This window comes from Oncorhynchus kisutch, linkage group LG29 (genome assembly GCF_002021735.2).
Source record: "Oncorhynchus kisutch isolate 150728-3 linkage group LG29, Okis_V2, whole genome shotgun sequence".
Classification (NCBI taxonomy): Eukaryota; Metazoa; Chordata; class Actinopteri; order Salmoniformes; family Salmonidae; genus Oncorhynchus; species Oncorhynchus kisutch.
The window spans coordinates 23,677,529-23,703,612 of NC_034202.2; the positions used below are offsets into that span (position 1 = coordinate 23,677,529).

Here is a 26,084-nt window from a genome sequence, read left to right on the forward strand (position 1 = left end):
ATGTAAAAAAGCTAACGTTTAAGTTCCTTGCTCTGAACATGAGAACATATGAAAGCTGGTGGTTCCTTTTAACATGAGTCTTCAATATTCCCAGGTAAGAAGTTTTAGGTTGTAGTTATTATAGGAATTATATGACTATTTCTCTCTATGCCATTTGTATTTCATATACCTTTGACTATTGGATGTTCTTATAGGCACTTTAGTATTGCCAGCATAATCTCGGGAGTTGATAGGCTTGAAGTCATAAACAGCGCTGTGCATCCCAGCATTTCTAAGAGCTGCTGTTTAAATGAATGCTTACGAGCCTGCTGCTGCCTACCACCGCTCAGTCAGACAGCTCTATCAAATATCAAATCATAGACTTAATTCTAATATAATAAACATACAGAAATACGAGGCTTTGGTCATTAATATGGTCAAATCCGGAAACTCTAATTTCGAAAACAAAACGTTTATTCTTTCTTTCTGTGATTAGATGATAAACACTTGTTATGCAACGCAGAACAAGCTAGTTAACCTAGTAATATCATCAACCATGTGTAGTTAACTAGTGATTATGTGAAGATTGATTGTTTTTTACAAGATAAGTTTAATGCTAGCTAGAAACTTACCTTGGCTCCTTGCAGCCATAAGGTCCTTTTGATGCTACACTCAGCCTGCCACGCAGTCTCTTCAGGAATTGCAATGTAATCGTCCAAAAAGTCAGATTACCGATTGTTATGAAAACTTGAATTCGGCCCTAATTAATCGGCCATGCCTCTAATTGAGCCTGTTTAAGAGGATCTCAGCTTGTCTGCGTTTGTTCATACAGGTCTGGGCTTGGTGTTCCATGTGCATCGCTGGTATTTGGATTATTCTATTATTCTAATCAAATGGCTGAGGAATGTGCTTGACAGGCACAGCCCACCCCTCTCCTTAGAACATACACAAGCATGCATGCACGCAGTAAGGCACACACACACACACACACACACACACACACACACATGCATGCAGCAACCCGCACACATGCAAGCACACTCACACACACTACACACACACTCCTGACCAAAGCGTCAACATCCCAGATGGCTTATCATGGGGAACTAATTCAATATCACTGTGCCTGTTTTAAATGTCATTGGATGAGTTCATCTGGAGTGACATGTTTTTCATGGACCAGATAAAGGAGCTATATTGGGCTCGGAACAGAGCAGAACAGAACAGAGCAGAACAGAGCAGAACAGAGCAGAACAGAACAGAACAGAACAGAGCAGAGCAGAACAGAACAGAGCAGAGCAGAACAGAGCAGAGCAGAACAGAACAGAGCAGAGCAGAACAGAGCAGAGCAGAACAGAGCAGAACAGAGCAGAGCAGAACAGAGCAGAACAGAGCAGAGCAGAACAGAGCAGAGCAGAACAGAACAGAGCAGAACAGAGCAGAGCAGAACAGAGCAGAACAGAACAGAGCAGAGCAGAACAGAGCAGAGCAGAACAGAGCAGAACAGAGCAGAGCAGAACAGAGCAGAACAGAGCAGAACAGAGCAGAACAGAGCAGAGCAGAGCAGAACAGAGCAGAACAGAGCAGAACAGAGCAGAACAGAGCAGAACAGAGCAGAGCAGAGCAGAACAGAGCAGAACAGAGCAGAGCAGAGCAGAACAGAACAGAGCAGAGCAGGGGGGGGGGGGGGGGGGGGGCTTCTCTGACCAACGCTCTTAATATCTGCTGGAAATCTAATGGTCCTCATGAAGAAAATAATAAAGTCAGGATTTGAGGAGCTCTGATGATGCCAATGAGATTCCCATGAACTCCTTCCAGTCGATACAGGCTTGGTAAATCCTCCACTGACTGACTTCTTTTCTCTAGAGGCTGCCAAGCCTGCCATGTCAGTCACGGAAATACATGCCTTTTCTGATGCTATTCATTGGGTCAAAGTGGATTTCAAAGGTCAGAAACGGAGCTCTGGTTGATGTACTGACTGTGATGGGGCTTTCATTTGATATTGGTTGTTTTGACACTGTTGTCAATATACTATCTCTACGGGGTTTTCTGTCTCGCCTACCTACTTATTTTTCTGTTCAACTCATCATGTCATGTGTAGACATATACAGGATGGTGTGGAATGAAATGGGAATGGCCGGACTAGCGGGGGTACAAAACATTCAGTCACCCATTGTGCGAGATAATGACTTCCCTATTGAGTCTGACCCTGGTGACCTCGGAGACAGACAGCAAGATGCCCCCACCCCAGACCCTCCAGGCATCCCTGCCATTTGGCATTTTGCCCACACAGATTTCCTAGCCCCAGCTCCATGCCTCTCCACCCCTGCCTCCTAACCAGCCTCACGCGGGCGGTTGCCGCTCCTGGTCACCTGACCCTGGGCATGGCTATGAAGCTGACATGGAGCTCTGAGCTATCCTCATCTTCTGGGTTAGAGGGTCACAGAGACACAGTGCTCTAAATGTGAGAGGTTGCTGGGTCTCCATGTGACAGGGGAGATGGATGTGTAACCTGCTGGTGGGAGGGAGGCCGGTCAGAGATGACGGGTACAGCAGAGATCCTTAAAATCTTCCCTCATCCCCTCTCTGTTACCATAAAGGGCAACTTGTAATCTGTATCGACAGGCCTATCCAGGCAGCACCCTTCACCATGTTCAGTACCAGCAACCCTCATCTCAGCGTTCTCTCTGTTAATGTCAATTTTTTTTATTGTCATCATCCTGTCTGGCTGTTCTAACAGACTCCCTCTCTCCTTCCCTCTCCCTCCCTCTGCAGGGTTCCTAAAGCCCCAGTGCTCGCTGGCTCCGCCCCCCCAGCGAGGACGCTCGGGGGAGGCCTGCTCCTGTTTCACCGGCATGTGTCACCTCCACCACCCCCGGATATCTACAGGTAACACTCAACGCCATCTCCACATCCCCTCGCCATCTTCCCCGTCATGGCAGACTCCGCACCTGGGAAGACACCTGTATCAAATAAGTATGAGCTAAGATTTGCCAATGGATAGAAATAGTATATAGTTACAGTGTATTATACAGTACATTTTACATACTGTATAAATTGTTTTATTTGGTGAGATAAACATACAATTCCTGGTAGTAGGAACATTTAGTGTAGCAAATTTGAATGTCTGAACATGCCATGCCAGAGCAGTATATCCACAATGCACACAACGCACACACCCACCCTGAGGTGTAGAGCTGTCAGAGCCAGAAATGTTGTTTCCATGCAGGGTTCAGCCAGTCAGTCAGTCAGCCTGATGATTCATGTATTCTTTGCACGTGGAGGCCCAGTGATGGACATGTTAACAGTGGTGCTATGAGACAGGCCTCTGCTCTCATCACCTCCGTTTTCTCTGCTAGGTCAGCCGGGTCAGGTGAGGTCAGCGTAGCAGTGCATTCTGAACCTGACCCTCTGGTATGTGGGGATTGAGGGACTGTACTGTGCTGTTGCTGTGTTGTTGCTGGACGTGTGCATGCCCTGCTGGTGGCTTCATTGGCTGGGAGAGGAAGACTTGTGACTGAGTGCTTGTTGTAACTTAACACCCATGTCATGTGAGGGGAACATGCCTCGGACAAAGGCGACGAGACGACAACACCCAGTTGCACCTTGGATGAATTTACAGGAGAGGAGAGTGGTACATTAGTGTGATTTTGTTCTATGTGGAACTTCACAGACAAAGCCCTGTTTTAGCTTCACAACTTAGAAAGGTTGTATTGAAAATCGAATTTGTCACATGCGCCGAATACAACTGGTGTAGACTTTACCGTGAAATGCTTGTTTAGCAGCCCTTCTCAACAATGCAGAGTTTAAAAAATAGTAAGACAAGAAAAATAAAATACACAAGAATGGAGCTATATACAGGAAGTACCAGTACCAGATCAATGTGGAGATATATACAGGAAGTACCAGTACCAGATCAATGTGGAGATATATACAGGAAGTACCAGTACCAGATCAATGTGGAGCTTTACACAGGGAGTACCAGTACCAGATCAATGTGGAGCTTTACACAGGGAGTACCAGTACCAGATCAATGTGGAGCTATATACAGGGAGTACCAGTACCAGATCAATGTGGAGCTATACAGGGAGTACCAGTACCAGATCAATGTGGAGATATATACAGGAAGTACCAGTACCAGATCAATGTGGAGATATATACAGGAAGTACCAGTACCAGATCAATGTGGAGATATATACAGGAAGTACCAGTACCAGATCAATGTGGAGCTTTACACAGGGAGTACCAGTACCAGATCAATGTGGAGCTTTACACAGGGAGTACCAGTACCAGATCAATGTGGAGCTATATACAGGGAGTACCAGTACCAGATCAATGTGGAGCTATATACAGGGAGTACCAGTACCAGATCAATGTGGAGCTATATAAAGGGAGTACCAGTACCAGGTCAATGTGGAGCAATATACAGGAAGTACGAGTACCAGAACAATGTGGAGCTATATACAGGGAGTACCAGTACCAGATCAATATGGAGCTATATACAGGGAGTACCAGTACCAGATCAATGTGGAGCTATATACAGGGAGTACCAGTACCAGATCAATGTGGAGCTATATACAGGGAGTACCAGTACCAGATCAATGTGGAGATATATACAGGAAGTACCAGTACCAGATCAATGTGGAGCTATATACAGGGAGTACCAGTACCAGACCAATGTGGAGCTATATACAGGGGAGTACCAGTACCAGACCAATGTGGAGCTATATACAGGGGAGTACCAGTACCAGACCAATGTGGAGCTATATACAGGGAGTACCAGTACCAGATCAATGTGGAGCAATATACAGGGAGTACCAGTACCATAGTTTGTCATAGACAGTGCTTGAACATGCTGAAAGGGGGGCCTGATTGAAAAGGTTTGGGAACCCCTGACCTAGACCACCTTACACTTGCAACTGTCAATGCAGAACATGTGAATGAAGGGGGCCGTGTGTATTCAAAGGGTCTGACAATAGAACAATATTGAACAAAAGGGACTGTAGAAAAGCTTTAGCCAGGCAGAACAAGAACCCACTACCCTCTCTGTTTCTCTCTCTCCCCCACACTTACTTTTTTCACGGACACGTCTCAGCACGATCTGTGAGGTGGATACACAGTTAGTTTGTTCTCCCTCATGGTTGTGTGTTGCAGGGCTGGTGTGATTGATGGGTACATTTTGGACTGTCAGAACCCAGTGATGGTGGGCACGTTTCCTATGCAATTCAATATTTTTCTAGCACACCAACTTTATAAGTGGTTACTGTTACTGTATAGAACTGTGTCAAAGGTCAATGTTTATACTTGAACTTTTTCCTTATTTCAAGCCACGACCACATGAAATAGTTATCTTTGCCTGGGTTGATTTAGTAATGTTCCCTCTGAACTGCGCGCTGCCGGGCAGCTCTCCCAGGACAAACGAGATAGAACTTCACTCAACTCTCTCGAGTTTTCCCCGTTAGTTAACACTATCAACGTGTCCATTACTGTGGCAATTGTGATGGAATCAAGTCAATTTTAGCCACTTTCAATGCCGCATACCGAAACAAAACCAACTATGCACGAGATGTTGTAGGAGGAAAGCATCAGAGAAGGATTCTATTCCATTGACACACATGACACAGACCGGTGCGGCATAACCAATCAGAGCTGCCGTAGGCCTATATGCAAATAGACCATTGCCATATGGATCTGTGCCGTTTACTTTTAACTGGACTGTTTGCAGCATGAGTGGTCGTAAGTAGATGCGCTTGTTTTGAGATCAAAGCAAGAGTTGAATGTAGGCACGTGTGTACATTTTGTTAATATCCTTTGCTAGTTAAAGAGTTGTTAGCCCATTTATAGATCATTTGTAGTCAGCAATGGGGGAGTGGTTGTTTCCTACAAGAGCACAACATGTGTACATTTCTAGACATGATGAAAAGCCAGTCAGGTTAAGAGCTTTTTTTTGTCTTAAAGGGGCAGTGTTGTATTTTGATACTGGCTTGAATAAGCTACGGGTAACTTCATTTGTCTGATTCTCTGTAATAAGGGTATGGGAATATTAATACATTTTATTTTGAAAAGTGGTTTCTTGCAGCAAACAACACAACATATTTCAATGTTAATAAGTTATGGGATGCATTTTCTCCATTGTTTTTGATGGTTGACCACTCTGGCAGGCCTACGTTATTATGAATTTGCCACAGTAGCCTACTTGGCCACTGTTAAAACTGCAACTGAAAGCAGATACAGTCTCAGCAGACCTAACATTTGCTCAGTTACTAAAAGAAATTGACGGAACGTTACTGACAAGTGACGTGACGGGAATGTGCGAGACGGTCAGATTGTGTTTTCTTATCTTTTAAGTGTTTCGCTATTTTGCGAGTTCAGTGGTGTTCCCTGGCCTAGCTGCTCAGAGCAGAGAGAGAGAGAGAGAGAGAGAGAGAACTGTGAAAGCAGCGTTGTGGTTTTAGTCACAGAGAGGATCAGTAGTATGTACAGCCTAGCTAGAGTCGGTCCTTTATACCCAGAGTCATAATCATGGATCTAATTATGGAATGTGTTGCTGTAAATCTCTCATCACCACATCCAGCACACACACCCATCCTAGCCCGTCCGCACATCGGTGTGATTGTCCTCTAATCCTGTCCCTCGGCCTCCCGGCCATAGCCACAATGACAAGCTGCTGTGGAGGACAAGGGGGGCTGAGTGAAGACGTAGCAGAGGATTCTGGGAAGGTTGGTTGGCCTCGCCCGGGGAGTCGACTCCAGCGATGATGTCCTGAACTCCCGGCAGCACAGTGATGTGGCCACGCTCTGGTTTCAGGGGTTTCACATTGTTTTGAGTTTTCAAAAACAAACCCTTACTGGAAAGAGACCGTGAGAAACAGTATTCAGGGCTTTTTTCTTTTCCAGAGATCATTTTAAAAGCAATCATTTTGTTATTTATTTTTAAAGAGACCCCCAAAAAAAGCTGAGAGGAAAAAAAGGGTTTTGGGCAATGTGTTATGTGAAGTGAGACTGCAAGAGAGCTTTAAAACAGGGCTTTTTGAAAGGCCCTCACAATGCAGGCCTTGTGCAGTGATTTGGTCTGTCCTCGCGGAGCTGAGCGGAGGAATGGAAAAGATTATCCGCAGGAATGTCTGGGGTGCCCTCAAACGGAGCGGGCCGTGTGACTAGCCAATGGGAGAGAGCCCTGCCGAGCGGCTGGCTAATTTCTTCCTGATGAACTCAGCCTCCTGATTGCCAGCACTGAACTCACATATGTCCCGTTTTTGGAGAGCCCAAATGACAGGACATAGAGAAGGACGAGGACGAGGAAGGAGAAGGCGAAGAGGGGTTGAAGTGTTGGAGTATAGGATTGCTGGCTCTCTTTTTTATTTGATTAGAGTGGGTAGTATGGGTGTGGTGTTGGGATTATGGTGCATTTCAACCAAAACTAAATGATCATTAACTAAGCCCTAAACCTCAACTAAATCTTGTCATAAATAATGTGGAAATTGAGCTTGAGAAGTTGAGGTGACTAAACTGCTTGGAGTAACCCTGGAATGTAAACTGTCATGGTCCAAACATTTTGATACAACAGTAGCTAAGATAGGGAGAAGATAGGGAGAAGTCTGTCCATAATAAAGCGCTCAACCTTCTCAACAGCGCTATCAACAAGGCAGGTCCTACAGGCTCTAGTTGTGTCGCTGGACTAATGTTCAGCCGTGTGGCCACAAGGACAATTGCAATTGGCTCAGATCAGGGCAACACGGCTGGCCCTTGGATGTACACAAAAAGCTAACATGAATAATATGGATGTCAGTCTCTCCTGGCTCAAAGTGGAGGAGAGATTGACTTAATCACTACTTGTATTTGAGCAGTATTGACATATTGAATGCACCAAGCTGTCTGTTTGAACTAGTGACACACAGCTCAGACACCCATGCATACCCCACAAGAGATGCCACCAGAGGTCTCTTCACAGTCCCGAAGTCCAGAACAGACTATGGGAGATGCACAGTACTACATAGAGCCACGACTACATGGAACTCTATTCCACATCAAGTAACTGATGCAGCAGTAGAATCAGATTTTAAAAAACAGGTAGAAATACACCTTATGGAAGAGTGGGGACTGTGAAGCAACACAAACATAGACACAGACACATGCATACAAACACACGATAACATACACACTATACACACACGTACACATGGATTGTGTATTGTAGATATGTGGTCGTGGTGTATTAGGGGCCTGAAGGCACACAGTGTGTTGTGAAATCTGTGAATGTATTGTAATGTTTTTAAAATTGTATAACTGCCCTAATTTCGCTGGACCCCAGGAAGATTAGCTGCTGCCTTGGCAACAGCTAATGGGGATCCTTAAGGAATACAAATACATAGAAAAACTATATCACTACCTCTGTCTGGGTCACTCCCTCTCCCTCTCTTTACTGACTCTCACAGTCCACTCTGAGTGGGAGTGGGAGTGGGAGTGGCCTCCAGGTGTGTGCTTAGTCTTTGATTGACCACTCTGATGTCACTTTGGTTAAACAAGCAATAATTACGCCTTAAGCCAAGCCCTATTAGCTCTCACCACAGTCCGTAGCTGACTTCATTACCCAGTCTCAGAATTATCTCACTACCTCGTAAATCCTGCCAATTAATTTGGATCCCATTTACTATTCTGCAGGACTTGGAAAGAAGACATAGAGCTGAGCCAGAGTAAACTGCAAGGAACCACTGAGGAGAACTGAACACGCACATCTAGCAACCTCCTGACTGTGTGTGCACTGTGCGTGTGTCAGAGAGTGTGCGTGTGTGCTTGTGTGTATAAGTGGAGGCTGCTGAGGGGAGGACGGCTCATAATACTGTCTGGAACGGAGCTAATGGCATGGCATCAAACACATGGAAACCATGGAAACCATGTGTATTTGATACCATTCCACGCATTCCGCTCCATCCATTACCACCAGCCCGTCCTCCCCTATTAAGGTGCCACCAGCCTCCTGTGGTGTGTGTTATGTGTATGTGTGAATTGTTTGTGAGAGAGAGGCTCGGCAGAGCTTGAGCAGCGCTCGGCTCAGGCAGTCGGGAGTAAAAACGGTCAAAAGTGATGGGACTCCAGGCAGCATGTGTTTGTAGACCTTGTGGTCCCACAGCGGGATCTGCGTGCTGGGGGACGTTCCAGTGGCTCCCAGCACCTCGTATTTCCCGAGCGGGGTCCCACAGAGGTGAGGGAGGTTGAGGAGAGGGAGCTTGTTAGGCCCAGCATGCTCCATGCTCGCTGCTCTCTAATTGGCTGGCTGGAGTCCGTGCACTCCCTGGCTGCTTCCTGCTGGGTCAGGAGCCAGAGGCGCCAGAGCACCAAGCTGCCGATTACAGGCCCCTGCATACACAACCACCACACAGACACAGTCTATAATAGTCAAATAATAAATGTGTGTCTATCACAGCATTTCTGGATGCTGATCCCACCAGAAAATTAAATAGCCTAACAGTTGTTTGTGTCCAGTAAGACCAGTTTAATATCTTGGTATGTTCAGTGTGTGGTCTGGGGCCTGTCACCTCTGGGATAAGCTCTGCTAACAGTCTGAGCTAATTGGATGTTTGGATTCATATTGTACTCACTAGATACTGGCTTTAGGCCTAACATATACAGCCACCTCCCTCCACCCTGTTCTGCAATGATTTACAAATTCCATACGTCTGAATCAGTTTGACTTTTTGGGAATGAAAAAGGGATGAAGGGAAATGTCCAAACCGTATAACATCATCATGGCTAGAGTTGAATCCCTGTTCTGTAGCTCTATACAGTACGTAAACATGCGAAGATTGAGAACAATGGCAAAGGCCTAAACTCTTGCCTGATTAATTCCACTCTATTGTTCTGAATCGTCAGACTAATTGTGGAGCAATCCGCCAGCTAATTGAAAGCAGCTCAGTTTCAGGCCGCAATCCATAAATCTCTGCATTGGTCTCATGGGAAACACATAAATCAACTTCTGATGTAAAGATGGGTTTGATTTAAAGCTATGTTGTGAATGGTAAGTTATGTGTGTGGCTTTTCAATGTCTACAGGGTCATATCCACTGATTCTTGACCTGAATGAATACATGATTTGTGTTTGCATGTGTACATGTGTGTGATTATCTTGGATGTGTACATGTGTGTGATTATCTTGGATGTGTACATGTGTGCGATTATCATATCTCAGAACTGATGGGTGTTGGAGAGGGAGTAGAGGAATGGGGAGACATTGTACCTGCCTTTGACACCTTTCCAAGGAAAGGGAGCCGTGTGCCAGCAGGTTGGGAAGGGCTGATGTAGCTAGAACGCCAGGGACCTTCCGCTTGGCACAGAGTGACTGCAGCCATCCATAGTGGGCCAGGAGAAATCACAGCCACTAAGCCTTTAATAACTCTCTGAGCCCATAATCCCTGCAGAGCACCATCACACTGAAATGCTATCTCATTGTTACAGCTCAAACCGTAGGAGGGAGGGAGGGAGGGATAGCCATAGGTTCACACCTCATCATACACCCCAGAGAGGCAGAATTATGTTTTTACTTGAATGATTATCACTGTAAGACTGTTGGGATCAGAATGCCTCGCTAAACTCACATTCAATGCAAGAATCTGAGATGGAATGCGAGTATTAAATCCCAGTGCTGTTCACAGAGATGTTTTGCCACATATTCCAAATCCGTATGGATTTGACCCCAACCCTGAAGTCAGATGTTCACCGTACCAAGGCTGCATCTGAACAGCCTTTTCTTCTATCTTCCATTAAACATGAATAAGCAAGTTCTCATTCTTGCGGCCCCATGTTGCTTAATGCAGTACAGTATGTTAATCACAGCAGGGGCACTCTGAGTACTCCTCAGAAATATATGGGTAATCTAATAAATGCCATGAATATAAATGAATATGTGCATGTTAACCCAGATATCTGAGCCGTGCTCAGTGCTCTCCCCCCAGTGTAGTTCGACTAGCTCTCATCATCCCTGATAAAGACATTAAAAGGAAGAGAGGCTATTCTGACTGTCACAGCAGCTCTCTCTGTTGACACTGCATAGTGGTGGACTGCCATCCACCTCCCTTAACTTTAACCAGTGATAAACATGAGGAGGATGAGAGTGATGAGAGAATAGCATCAGTGTGGGTCTCTCCCACATTTTAGAATTGCCCTCCCGTCAACCTAACCATGCTAGTTTAAGATGTACTATTCAGCCCTGAACAAACATACAGTTGCCGGGAAGAAAATGTGTACCATAGTGCCAGAAAATGATGATGTACTGGCCAAGAGAGTTGAGAAGTCAATAAAGGAAAAGGAATCATATTTAGCCTCTATGAAAACAACTGGTTTCTGTGGACAGTGGTTAAAGGGGAAACTAAATATAGTTTACTTTGTGATATATAGGAATGTCATCTGTTACAGGGTCCTTTTTTGTTCATCCTCATTTGCTCACGACTGGACTGGGATCCAAACCAGCCATGTCGAATAGCTAACAGTAGAGGGGTCACACATTTTGGACAGGCCTAAAGAAAGAAGCCAATTTAAATGATTTATTTATCGATTTCTATTTTCTTCCCGACCTATGCATGCTTCCCTCTCTGTGCTGGAATTACTGCCGTCGTTCCTAGAGGTGCTTACTTAACTGTTAACAACAACAGCAAAATAATGGGACCACTTTTGGCTGGGCTGCCCTGTAACTGGATCTCAGAGTGTAGTTCGGAGCATACTGTAGTTCGGAGCATACTGTAGTTCGGAGCATACTGTAGTTCGGAGCATACTGTAGTTCAGAGCATACTGTAGTTCGGAGCATACTGTAGTTCGGAGCATACTGTAGTTCAGAGCATAGTGTAGTTCGGAGCATACTGTAGTTAGGAGCATACTGTAGTTTGGAGCATACTGTAGTTTGGAGCATACTGTAGTTAGGAGCATACTGTAGTTCAGAGCATACTGTAGTTCGGAGCATACTGTAGTTAGGAGCATACTGTAGTTTGGTGCATACTGTAGTTCGGAGCATACTGTAGTTAGGAGCATACTGTAGTTCGAAGCATACTGTAGTTCAGAGCATACTGTAGTTTGGAGCATACTGTAGTTCGGTTCATACTGTAGTTCGGAGCATAGTGTAGTTCAGAGCATACTGTAGTTCGGAGCATTCTGTAGTTTGGAGCATACTGTAGTTCGGGGCATACTGTAGTTCGGAGCATATTGTAGTTCGGAGCATACTGTAGTTCGGAGAATACTGTAGTTCGGAGCATACTGTAGTTCGGAGCATACTGTAGTTCGGAGTCATTTGGGTCCAATATGGATGGAGACTTGCCAGCGATAACAAAATGTTCTGTATCAGAAACCCTTTCCCTTCTCATTCTCTCAGTTTCATAAACACACTGTTGACCGCTATAACTCTTTTCTCTTTGAGAATCAGCCAAATAGGAAACAAGGAGATTGCTTTATTAAGTTGCTGAACTCAGTTCCACTAGTGTGGAAATTGTTATTATTGCCCATTCTTCTGTCAAGCTTTCCACAAAGCTTCCATACTGCAAGCTGGGAATGCATATTCCAGAATGTTCCTGCGGAATGGTTGGTGTGTCCTCTAGATCTGTGTCTGTCTTGTCTGTGTACTGGACTGTGTGTAAGTCAGCGGTGGCTTGGGGAGCTCCTTTAGAGGGGGTCTGGGAGCTTCTTCCTGTTTGTGCCTCTCTCTGTTTTCTGTATGGACAGTCGCTTCTGTCCTCAGCGCTGCTGGGAATGTGAAGGATGACTGGAACCTCGATCATCCAAATCTCAGTCCCTGGAGGGGGAGCAGGGGTGAAGAGCAGGAGGGGAGAAAGGGGGAGGCAGGGCGATTGCTATTTTGATGCTAAAGTGATCGGACTCTCTTGGCATTATAGCTGGCTCTGCGGCAGGGGGAGGTGGGGAGGCAGCTGGAGCGAGCGCTTGATCCGAATGTCACCGAAGCCGATCTCATGAAGTGGGAGGTCAGCGCTGGAACACATACCACCCTGGTTGCACCCACCTCAGCACAGCACCACCCCTCGCCTTGCTCTCTCGCCTTCAAGGGTAAGCTGGGGAGCTGGGCTAGAGGGAACGAGGGAGGGGGAGATGGTTTGGGCCAAAGCGCGGACCTCATGTGGATGTCACGTCTCTCCCTGCCCAGCAACAGACCCACCCAAGTGTGCTAATGCAGCCATGCATTGTGGGATGGTGAGAGGGACTGGGGGAGAAGTGTTGGTAGCTCCCACGTGTTCCTTCTCTTAGAGGGGGGGGGGGGGGGGGGGTGTTCTGGGGCTGGTAATACAGAAGCTAATGGAAATGTCTCGTTGAGGCACAGCGCTGGTCTGGAAATGGCTGCTGGTCTTCTAGGAAGAGAGCAGAGCACTGTGGCTGGACCCAGGCTAGGGCTGTGGCGTTCATTACATTTTGTCAGCCGGTTGTTGTCATGCGGTAATTGACCGTTAATTAACATAAACACATTTAGCATCTCCAGGCCTCCATGCGTACAAGCCACTGATGTGTATCTTTGGAACATTCACATTTAAATAGTATAATAAATCTATTTAATATACACCGTCATAATAAATCCGTTATTTATTTTAGTCAGGTTTAAAGAAACAGGATATGAAGAAAATGTATTTCAGGAGAACAGAATATGAGTTGGTCTACTGTATGTTATCTGGCTGTGCTCCATGCCATAGGCTGGAGGCTTGTTCATTTAAGTCCCGTGCCATTATTTTATAGTAACAAGAATATAATTGAACTTAGCTGAATAAAATAATAACCAAACCTTTCCCCATTCCAGAGTGAGTGTGCATGTGAAGTGGCTACGTTGAGCGTAAATCCTTTGAAACAGAACCTATACACTAGATTTAGAGTTATTTGGCTACTTTAGTTGTGAATGAGACAAACCTCAGAATGACTTAGAAATCAAAACATCGATGGGCTGCATGATGTGACTATAGGCTATTGACGATTTGAGGATGTTGCAAAAGAAAGCTAGCCTCGGGCCGCACACGCTGCTCTCTCATCAGGTGATCATATTCTCACTATTCTTATTTTAATCTTGTCTTTACTCATATGTCAAATGAGTTTCGATTTAGAATGGCCCGTTACCGAATGGGCAGGAACAGGGGCAGAGGAAACAAGACATCTGTATGTACTGGAATAGTGAATGGAGTCAGCCTTTCCACTGGTTTGTTATTTCACTCCACTCACCATCGACTGTTTGAGGAGCATGCAGCCTCTCGCTGTGTGACAGGGGATATTCCACCCAAGCTCAGTATGCCATGGGCTCTCCAACCCTGTTCCTGCTACCCAGTACTCTGTATGCCATGGGCTCTCCAACCCTGTTCCTGCTACCCAGTACTCTGTATGCCATGGGCTCTCCAACCCTGTTCCTGCTACCCAGTACTCTGTATGCCATGGGCTCTCCAACCCCGTTCCTGCTACCCAGTACTCTGTATGCCATGGGCTCTCCAACCCTGTTCCTGCTACCCAGTACTCTGTATGCCATGGGCTCTCCAACCCTGTTCCTGCAGCTATCTAGTGTTCTGTATGCCATGGGCTCTCCAACCCTGTTCCTGCTACCCAGTACTCAGTATACCATGGGCTCTCCAACCCTGTTCCTGCAGCTATCTAGTGTTCTGTATGCCATGGGCTCTCCAACCCTGTTCCTGCAGCTATCTAGTGTTCTGTATGCCATGGGCTCTCCAACCCTGTTCCTGCTACCCAGTACTCAGTATACCATGGGCTGTCCAACCCTGTTCCTGCAGCTATCTAGTGTTCTGTATGCCATGGGCTCTCCAACCCTGTTCCTGCAGCTATCTAGTGTTCTGTATGCCATGGGCTCTCCAACCCTGTCCCAACCCTGTTCCTGCTACCCAGTACTCAGTATACCATGGGCTCTCCAACCCTGTTCCTGCTACCCAGTACTCAGTATACCATGGGCTCTCCAACCCTGTTCCTGCTACCCAGTACTCAGTATACCATGGGCTCTCCAACCCTGTTTCTGCTACCCAGTACTCTGTATGCCATGGGCTCTCCAACCCTGTTCCTGCAGCTATCTAGTGTTCTGTATGCCATGGGCTCTCCAACCCTGTTCCTGCAGCTATCTAGTGTTCTGTATGCCATGGGCTCTCCAACCCTGTTCCTGCAGCTATCTAGTGTTCTGTATGCCATGGGCTCTCCAACCCTGTTCCTGCAGCTATCTAGTGTTCTGTATGCCATGGGCTCTCCAACCCTGTTCCTGCTACCCAGTACTAAGTATACCATGGGCTCTCCAACCCTGATCCTGCAGCTATCTAGTGTTCTGTATGCCATGGGCTCTCCAACCCTGTTCCTGCAGCTATCTAGTGTTCTGTATGCCATGGGCTCTCCATCCCTGTTCCTGCTACCCAGTACTCAGTATGCCATGGGCTCTCCAACCCCGTTCCTGCTACCCAGTACTCTGTATGCCATGGGCTCTCCAACCCTGTTCCTGCTACCCAGTACTCTGTATGCCATGGGCTCTCCAACCCTGTTCCTGCTACCCAGTACTCTGTATGCCATGGGCTCTCCAACCCTGTTCCTGCTACCCAGTACTCTGTATGCCATGGGCTCTCCAACCCCGTTCCTGCTACCCAGTACTCAGTATGCCATGGGCTCTCCAACCCCGTTCCTGCTACCCAGTACTCAGTATGCCATGGGCTCTCCAACCCTGTTCCTGCTACCCAGTACTCTGTATGCCATGGGCTCTCCAACCCCGTTCCTGCTACCCAGTACTCAGTATGCCATGGGCTCTCCAACCCCGTTCCTGCTACCCAGTACTCAGTATGCCATGGGCTCTCCAACCCCGTTCCTGCTACCCAGTACTCAGTATGCCATGGGCTCTCCAACCCCGTTCCTGCTACCCAGTACTCAGTATGCCATGGGCTCTCCAACCCTGTTCCTGCTACCCAGTACTCTGTATGCCATGGGCTCTCCAACCCCGTTCCTGCTACCCAGTACTCAGTATGCCATGGGCTCTCCAACCCCGTTCCTGCTACCCAGTACTCAGTATGCCATGGGCTCTCCAACCCCGTTCCTGCTACCCAGTACTCAGTATGCCATGGGCTCTCCAACCCTGTTCCTGCTACCCAGTACTCTGTATGCCATGGGCTCTCCAACCCTGTTCCTGCTACCCAGTACTCAGTATGCCATGGGCTCTCCAACCCCGTTGCTGCTACCCAGTACTCAGTATGCCATGGGCTTTCCAACCCTGTTCCTGCTACCCAGTACTCTGTATGCCATGGGCTCTCCAACCCTGTTCCTGCTACCCAGTACTCTGTATGCCATGGGCTCTCCAACCCTGTTCCTGCTACCCAGTACTCTGTATGCCATGGGCTCTCCAACCCTGTTCCTGCAGCTATCCACTGCTTCATTTGGGAAACCAGGTTAAATCTGTTCGGGAACATAGTAACATGTTTTCACACTGAAACCTATTCCACTCCACCCCACTCTGTGCACTGGAGAAAGGAAGTAAGGAGAGATGGAAACTCACAGTGGTGAGATATTCTGTAGCTAAAGGTAATGTGTCAGCCTATTAATAATGATCTGAATGAAATGGGGCTCATATATAGACATATGCATAAGCTCTAATATGGGTGTGTTGAATGAATCATCACCGTAGAAAGTGCTGGCCATTTCGTTGTGTTAGTCTTTTAAACATCCACAAGAACCATATTTACATATTATATTTTACATCCAGATTCAACCTGCTGTTCATCAAAGGGAGGTGAGTTTTAAAATAATTATACTGTTTTGATGTTAAGTGTCTGATGTGGTTTTCAATTGCACTTGCAATGATGTCAGAGTGGTTAGAGGGACAATAGAGCCCTACTGTAGGCACCTGATGGTGACCTGAGGGACCTGATGGTCATTAGCGAGTTGGGTACGACCAACGCATGTCCAAAGGGAATAAAATGAGATGACTGTGACTCAACGGTCACATGGAATTTTACTGCGTCCGTGACTCATGACTGTCGGTAATATGGTCAGCGCAACGCGCTGGGGGCGAGCAGAGCCCTGTGTGTGTGACAGAGCGAAAACAAACCCCACAGGGGAATCATGTCCACAAGTCCTTTACAGCCATTGACATTGAGTTAATTGACTGACCTGGTCATGTAATGAAGGGAGCGTGAATCTTAAAGGGAGAGAGGGAGGGGACAGCGTGGGAGAGAGGGAGGGGACGGCGTCGGAGAGAGGGAAGGGACGGCGTGGGAGACAGGGAGGGGACGGCGTGGGAGAGAGGGAGGGGACGGCGTAGGAGAGAGGGAGGGGACGGCGTCGGAGAGAGGGAGGGGACGGTGTCGGAGAGAGGGAGGGGACAGCGTGGGAGAGAGGGAGGGGACGGCGTGGGAGACATGGAGGGGACGGCGTGGGAGAGAGGGACGGGACGGCGTAGGAGAGAGGGAGGGGACGGCATCGGAGAGAGGGAGGGGACAGCGTCGGAGAGAGGGAGGGGACGGTGTCGGAGAGAGGGAGGGGACAGCGTGGGAGAGAGGGAGGGGACGGTGTGGGAGAGAGGGAGGTGACAGCGTGGGAGAGAGGGAGGGGACAGCGTGGGAGAGAGGGAGGGGACGGTGTGGGAGAGAGGGAGGGGACAGCATGGGAGAGAGGGAGGAGACAGCGTGGGAGAGAGGGAGGGGACGGCGTGTGAGAGAGGGAGGGGACGGCGTGGGAGAGAGGGAGGGGTATGTTTGGGAGAGGGGGAGGGGAGGGTGTGGGAGAGAGGGAGGTGACAGCGTGGGAGAGAGGGAGGGGACAGTGTGGGAGAGAGGGAGGTGACAGCGTGGGAGAGAGGGAGGGGACAGAGTGGGAGAGAGGGAGGGGACAGCGTGGGAGAGAGGGAGGGGACAGCGTGGGAGAGAGGGAGGTGACAGCGTGGGAGAGAGGGAGGGGACGGCGTGGGAGAGGGAAGGGACGGCGTCGGAGAGAGGGAGGGGACGGCGTAGGAGAGAGGGAGGGGACGGCGTGGGAGAGAGGGAGGGGACGGCGTAGGAGAGAGGGAGGGGACGGCATCGGAGAGAGGGAGGGGACAGCGTCGGAGAGAGGGAGGGGACGGTGTCGGAGAGAGGGAGGGGACAGCGTGGGAGAGAGGGAGGGGACGGTGTGGGAGAGAGGGAGGGTGACAGCGTGGGAGAGAGGGAGGGGACAGCGTGGGAGAGAGGGAGGGGACGGTGTGGGAGAGAGGGAGGGGACAGCATGGGAGAGAGGGAGGAGACAGCGTGGGAGAGAGGGAGGGGACGGCGTGTGAGAGAGGGAGGGGACGGCGTGGGAGAGAGGGAGGGGTATGTTTGGGAGAGGGGGAGGGGAGGGTGTGGGAGAGAGGGAGGTGACAGCGTGGGAGAGAGGGAGGGGACAGTGTGGGAGAGAGGGAGGTGACAGCGTGGGAGAGAGGGAGGGGACAGAGTGGGAGAGAGGGAGGGGACAGCGTGGGAGAGAGGGAGGGGACAGCGTGGGAGAGAGGGAGGTGACAGCGTGGGAGAGAGGGAGGGGACGGCGTGGGAGAGGGAAGGGACGGCGTCGGAGAGAGGGAGGGGACGGCGTAGGAGAGAGGGAGGGGACGGCGTGGGAGAGAGGGAGGGGACGGCGTCGGAGAGAGGGAGGGAGGGGACGGCATCGGAGAGAGGGAGGGGACGGCGTCAGAGAGAGGGAGGGGACGGCATCGGAGAGAGGGAGGGGACGGCGTGGGAGAGAGGGAGGGGACGGCGTGGGAGAGAGGGAGGGGACGGCGTGGGAGAGAGGGAAGAGCGGCGTGGGAGAGAGGGAGGGGACGGCGTGGGAGAGAGGAAGGTATATGACCGGCAGGAAAAAGGAAAGTCTAACTATTTGTGGCTTGTTTTGGGCAAACGTTCTGGTTGGTATTTGACCAGATGCAGTGTGGTTCCATCTGACCAGATTTCTTAGTTGACAAATCTCAGTTATCAGGGTCTGTATCGACTTGATGAGTGAGCCAGTGAGAAGTAGTGGGCACACACTGGTTCTATAGAGATACAGTGCTCTGTGTCTAGATAGAGAGCTCTAATAGAACTGGTACTATAGAGATACAGTACTCTGTGTCTAGAGAGAGAGCTCTAATAGAACTGGTACTATAGAGATACAGTACTCTGTGTCTAGAGAGAGAGCTCTAATAGAACTGGTACTATAGAGATACAGTACTCTGTGTCTAGAGAGAGAGCTCTAATAGAACTGGTACTATAGAGATACAGTACTCTGTGTCTAGAGAGAGAGCTCTAATAGAACTGGCCTCTTCAGTCTTTTCTCCATATCTCTTATCTTTCTTTCCTCCACTGAGTGTGACTCACTCTCACCAGAACACCTGTCTTCCCTTCTGGGTATTTGAGGAGGAGGCTCACCCAGGAAAGTGTTTTCAGCATCTACGGGACTTTGTGGCAGGGGGCTGTACTCAACTAAACAGTTATGAAACCAAGCCGTTTGCTTGCCTCAGAACATTTTGTCCCTGTCTGTTAATGCTCGTCAAGAAATGATGTCCAATGGCAGACTAAACAATTGGATTTTAGGGGCTTAGTGGGGTAAAGGAGAGCCTACTGTACGTCTCAGTTGGTGTGTATTGCATTACATTTCTGTGTGTGAGCGTGTGTGTGTGAGCGTGTGAGCGTGTGTGTGTGAGCGTGTGTGTGTGAGCGTGTGTGTGTGAGCATGTGTGTGTGAGCCTGTGTGTGTGAGCGTGTGTGTGTGAGCGTGCGTGTGGACTGCGTTGATTATCTCCAACTTTATCAGAGAGTGGACAACTGTCACTCCAGCTGTGCTCGAGAGCGTTTTGGAATTAGGGCTGTGTGTGAATCCCTGCCCAGTGATTACGATGCAGCTGAGCCTCAGCTCCGTCCTGGAATCCAAATGTTGTTTTGGGCCTGTGCTCTATGCCTTTCACTATTCATTGTCCTCTCTCAGGTGTAAAGTATTCCTGTGGCCGGTGGTTTTGAAGAATCGCTGTGTCAGAAATAGCGGGCACGACAGCTGCCTGTAACGCAAGCTGCTAATGAGCTTATTTGACACCTCCCAACCATCTGTTCCTGTGTATTGTGATATGCAGAGAAGACACGTGTATGAGCCTGGTAATTACACAACCACAGTTCGTTGCCAGCGCATCTCACCCGACATCGCCACGCTCCCAGCTCCATGATTCAAACTGAGACGCATGGATGCACTGTACACATCTGATACCGCGGGATGAGACTCACATCCAAAACGCACACATGCACACACCAGTGGGCCACACACCAGTGGGCCACACACCAGTGGGCTACACACCAGTGGACCACACACCAGTGGACCACACACCAGTGGGCTACACACCAGTGGACCACACACCAGTGGGCCACACACCAGTGGGACACACACCAGTGGGCCACACACCAGTGGGACACACACCAGTGGGCCACACACCAGTGGACCACACACCAGTGGGCCACACACCAGTGGGCCACACACCAGTGGACCACACACCAGTGGGCCACACACCAGTGGGCCACACACCAGTGGACCACACACCAGTGGGCCACACACCAGTGGGCCACACACCAGTGGACCACACACCAGTGGGCCACACACCAGTGGGCCACACACCTGGAACCAGGGCCTCATCAGCTATCAGCCGGTGGATCTGAGGACAGCGGCGGAGGCAGGCAGACATTAGAATGAAGGTTGAGTGTTTTTCTCTAGAACTCCCTCTGGCCTGCTCAGATGTCTCTGTGGATGAACAGAGCTTCTGATCCTTTTAGGGAAAGATAAGCCCATACCAAGTCATATCAGAGATGGTACATGAGTGTGCTATCAACAGGCATCATTACTGTTCTCTGCCTCCCCAACTGTCGACCTCTGCCTTTACAGTACATGTCAAGCCCCTCCCCTCCTCGTTACACGGTTGTGTGCCTCCAGGAAGACATGCAGGGCCTTCAGCCTTCCTGTTTGTGTGCTGCTGAGGTACTCTGTGTCTAGAAAGAGAGCTCTAATAGAACTGGTACTATAGAGATACAGTACTCTGTGTCTAGAGAGAGAGCTGCAGGCTCCGGGCTCCCGGCTGCAGCCTGTAATTGATTCCTCTATGTGCGTCCCTGAAATAAAGCTGATTTAAAGAGCATCGAAGCAGCCCGTGAGTTGGTGTGTGTTTTGCTAGCTCAACCTCTGAGATGAGAGGCCCATAGATAAGAGAAACGAGGACAGGTGTAATTTTGGAAGAACGGTGTAATCTGTAAACATGTTGTTGTGTGTGTGAGACAGAGATTGGGTGAGTGGAGAGAGGAATGTGTGTACGCATACAGTACAGTCTATCATGTTTAGGAATTTAATTTGTGTGTGTGTTAATGTGTTTATGCCCATTCAGACCTGTGTGTGTGTGTGTGTGTGTGTGTGTGTGTGTGTGTGTGTGTGTGTGTGTGTGTGTGTGTGTGTGTGTGTGTGTGTGTGTGTGTGTGTGTGTGTGTGTGTGTGTGTGTGAAATCAAGGAAAAGCCAGCAAAGTGAGGAGAAATAGACACACACACACTAGCTCACACACACACACACACACACATTTATGCACTCTTGTGCACGCACACACACAAAAACACACACATGTTTACAAATAGGAAAACACAGTACATGACCAGATCAGGCTCTTTTTACATAACCGTTGGCCCTCATGGTACCACCTTTTATCAAGCCAGAGAGTTGGAGTCGTTCCATCACTACTACTGCTCAGTGAAAGCCAGAACCCAGACAGTTTGTATATCTCATTATTCCATCAGACAGATAGAGATGATCAGATCAGAGAACAACAGACTGCTCTCTCTCTCATTAGATCAAATGTGTCCGTCATGATGCACCGTCTCTCCCCACCACTAAGCCAACATAGATAGTCAAGACTCCTGATCCACTCTTGTTTTGTTTATGGAATGTACACAGATCAGCTCGGCAAACATGAACCTTTGACCCCTCTGGGCAAATCACCTTTTATCTTGCCTCCTTGTGTAACTGATTGCCTGAGCATGCAGAGAGCAGTCAGCGTTAGGTGATGGAGGCAGATGAAAACACGGTGGAGAGTTTGTGTGTATTTGTGTATGTCTGTGACGTGTGTGTGTGTCTGTGTGTGTGTGTGTGTATCTGTGACGTGTGTGTGACACGTGTGTCTGTGACGTGTGTGACATGTGAGTGTGTCCTATCCCCTCTGCGCTCCGCATGGATGGATGTTGTCCTCTGATGTTCAGGTCCATATAGTTTCACAGGCCCTGGTGGAGGCCCTACGGGGGGATGTGAAGATGCAGTTGGAGGGAGACAGAGGGAGAGCTGTGCTGCTGCCTCATGAATCAAGCTCTCTGGCTGATCCTGTGACCCCCTGCTGTCTATGTTGACCCCTTGGTCGTATCTCACCCTGTGACACGCGTCTCCGAGCTGCACACCAACACCACACACACACACAAGGTGTTAATTGGCCCACGTTGGCCGAGGGAGGGTCGAAGGGTCAGGTGGTCTTATACTGTGTGTGTGTGTGTATACACTATGTAGGCCTACACATGTATTCTTATATCGTCAGTCTAATTGTAGCCTGAGTTAAAGTGTATCGGATGTGGATTTAATGCCGAACAGAGATGATGACAGCTTGACATGGTGACTGTGGAGGACGTGTCTGTCTCTCTCTCGATCACTGGAGTTAAGACTGCATGCAGTCTGCAGAGGGACTGCTCTGATGTCAACTGTAGAGCTGTGTGAGGAGTTGACCCTGTGACTCCGTCCTGTCCACCAGCCTACTTGTTAAGGCTTGCCTGCCTACCTGGCTCTCCATGGCCCAGGAACGGACCCCTAATCCTGGCCTCCTCCTCCTCCTCTTCTCTCCCAGCTCTATCCCTGAGGTACGGGGAAAGGGGGAGGAGGGAGAAGAGAGAGAAGAGTGGGGGAGGGGGAGCGGAGATATTCTGCAGGGGATTGTGGGAACCCACTGATAAAGGCTTGCATCTTAATCCCTCCTAAGGCCTGTCTCACAGCGTACTCTGGGCCTTTACGTGATCATTAAGGGTGTGTGTGCGTTTGTGTTTGTGTGCGTGCGTGTGTTAAATATGCTAATATTCTGACGGGATTGCCACGGTTCCTTTTCTGCAGTTGACAAGCCACCTATTCTTCAGCTGTATAATATGTGAAGGATACACTTCCCTTCATCTCATTTACAGTAACACAAAGTCACATAGCAGAGAGTCTGTATTCTTGGTAAGTATATTAAATACACTAATTAACTAGCTATAATGCTCCCTCTCCTGCATAAAGAGTCTCCCTCCTCCCTGGTTATCCAGTAGGCTATTACTTATGCCTAGCCCCTCTGCTCTGAATCCACCACTACAGGCTTTACTGGAATTTGGCAGAGTCAAGGCGTTCATCTTGTTTCAGTGTTTTATGAGTCTGATGTGGACGTCTGTAATTGCGGTTATGGGTGATTAAACTCCCAATGCCCCTCAGGATCCGCGGGCAGCTATCGCTCAGCGTCAGGCCCACTGCAGGCTCCGGGCTCCCGGCTGCAGCCTGTAATTGATTCCTCTATGTGCGTCCCTGAAATAAAGCTGATTTAAAGAGCATCGAAGCAGCCCGTGAGTTGGTGTGTGTTTTGCTAGCTCAACCTCTGAGATGAGAGGCCCATAGATAAGAGAAACGAGGACAGGTGTAATTTTGGAAGAACGGTGTAATCTGTAAACATGTTGTTGTGTGTGTGAGACAGAGATTGGGTGAGTGGAGGGAGGAATGTGTGTACGCATACAGTACAGTCTATCATGTTTAGGAATTTAATTTGTGTGTGTTAATGTGTTTATGCCCATTCAGACCTGTGTGTGTGTGTGTGTGTGTGTGTGTGTGTGTGTGTGTGTGTGTGTGTGTGTGTGTTAATGTGTTTATGCCCATTCAGACCTGTGTGTGTGTGTGTGTGTGTGTATCTTTGTATGCGTACAGTTTGATTCTCGGTGTGTGTATATACAAGGAAAAAGGGAGGCCTTGGGGCTTGCTAGCTTTCTGGCCTAATTGGCATGGTAATCATGTCTCTGTGGGTGGGATAGAGGATATGGCATGATGTGTGTGATGGGAACGTTCCATGCCTTATCTCTAGAGAGAGTGAGCGACCGCAGCCCCACTGAACTCCTCTGATCTCCAGCTTGGCCTGACTCAGCTCCTCTGCTGAGGGGAGCCTGTTTTCTCTGGTCCCCCAGTCAGACCACCACACTGTGACCCTGGCCCCTGAGGGAGGGAGGTGGAGGGGAATCCCACATCACACCCCCCCTCCTGCCCAGCGGGGCTGTTTGTGATGGCAGCCAGGGACGGACGCATACAGGAGAATGGAGGGGAGAGGGTAGAGAGGATGGAGTGAACAAAAGTGGATAAGTAATGGAAGGACAGAATAGTTCCTCGAATAGAATGAGGAGAAGATTATTCAGAAAAAGAAGAGAGAATTGGAGAGAGGGCCACAGTGGAGCGTTGTTGAGCCCTGACTGTGGACCTCGGCTGAGGCTCCATTTTGTCTATGAAAGAGTAAAGCGTTTTCCTGTTGTGATTGACGTTGTTGCTTCCTTCTTCTATTTGGTCCACATGAAGGTGCTACACTGAGAACACTGAGTTGATGATGAAGCATTTTACTCTCCAAAACACTGATTTCTCAAGACTAAGTAGTTTCCCTTTTTAAAGTTTGGCCGTTCATGTGATTTTCTGGAAAAACCCAAGTTGAAGTTCCTTTTGAAAGAAGTCTGGTTGGACTGTGTGTGTTTGTTGGCCTGTTGCCAGTAACAATGGAAGCACGAGGAAGTCTGCAGCCTCCCTCCATGTCTTCTGTGCAACGTTGTTCAGATTGACTCTGTCAGGCCAGCCTTTGAGGCCCGGGATCCAGGTGGTCTGTACCCTGTGCCCCCAGGCCCTATGTGCCCACAGACATGCCAGGCATCAGCAGCTTCCTCCTGGGGTGGCGGTGTCTTCCTGGACAAATCACAAGGCTCCAAACTGTGGGCATATCCATCAGGAGCCAATGAAAAACACCCGTTTCTCTGGAGCAAAACCCACATTACTTGGTCTCTGTCGCCTAGCCAATCAAAACACTCGATTCATGGGCATTCGGGGCCTCGGAGGCACAGGCAAATAAATATGAATTTGATCACATGGGAATAAACGTTTCCAGAAAATGTATTTACCAGTGAGAATATCACATCAAATGCACATCAATGTTCCATAGCGTGCCATTAGAAAAGCAACCAATAGACCGTTGTTCTATGGAGAGCGTTTCGAAGTGGGGAGGCAGGTAGCCTAGTGGTTAGAGCGTTGGGCCAGTAACTGAAAGGTTGCAAAATCAAAACCCAGAGCTGACAAGGTAAACATCTGGCTTTCTGAACAAGGCAGTTAACCCGCTGTTCCTAGGCCGTCATTGTAATTAAGAATTTGTTCTTAACTGACTTGCCTAGTTTAAAAAAAAAGTATGCCTGCCTTTTAAGAAGTAGGTTTGGAGTCATTAAAGGCAGGGAGAGGAGTTTGGGAATGGTGTGTGAGTGAGGAATACAAGCATGTATTATTAAGGATTAGGCTCTTACATCTTTGTTCTCTCCTAAAATAAAAGCTGTCCAGCTCTGCCAGGAGAAGAGATGAGCTCTTCAAAAGGCAAGCTGAGCTCAGACACACTGAAAAACCTCTGGGATGGCTGATGTTACCTGCTCACCAGGACTTTCTCATAGGGGCTCAGATAGGAGAAACAGAACTACAGTAAGGATCTCCCCTCCTCTTGACTGACCTGTGACAAAATACAAAATGAGGGTGTTGAGATCAAGATGTCTCAGAGGGGCACAGATAGATGACCATCTGCTTCAGACAGGGGCGACAGGTAGCCTAGTGGTTAGAGGCAGGTAGCCTAGTGGTTAGAGGCAGGTAGCCTAGTGGTTAGAGGCAGGTAGTCTAGTGGTTAGAGGCAGGTAGCCCAGTGGTTAGAGCCAGGTAGCCTAGTGATTAGAGGCAGGTAGCCCAGTGGTTAGAGGCAGGTAGTCTAGTGGTTAGAGGCAGGTAGCCTAGTGGTTAGAGGCAGGTAGTCTAGTGGTTGGAGGAAAGGTAGCCTAGTGGTTAGAGGCAGGTAGCCTAGTGGTTAGAGGCAGGTAGCCTAGTGGTTA

The 26,084-nt window shown here is 48.6% G+C and overlaps 1 protein-coding gene across 7 annotated transcripts in view; it reads left to right on the forward strand.

The window, feature by feature from the left end:
* The window catches only part of LOC109874298 (retinoic acid receptor RXR-alpha-A), a 137,922-nt gene that overhangs the window by 30,576 nt on the left and 81,262 nt on the right, over positions 1 to 26,084 (forward strand). For 5 of the 7 annotated variants that reach the window (XM_031808888.1, XM_031808889.1, XM_031808892.1 and 2 more), the window contains exon 2: positions 2,755 to 2,955. In XM_031808888.1, the coding sequence (XP_031664748.1) occupies positions 2,755 to 2,955 (201 nt within the window). The remainder of the gene's footprint in view (positions 1 to 2,754; positions 2,956 to 26,084) is intronic. The other 2 variants (XM_031808893.1, XM_031808894.1) reach the window with 1 other exon arrangement.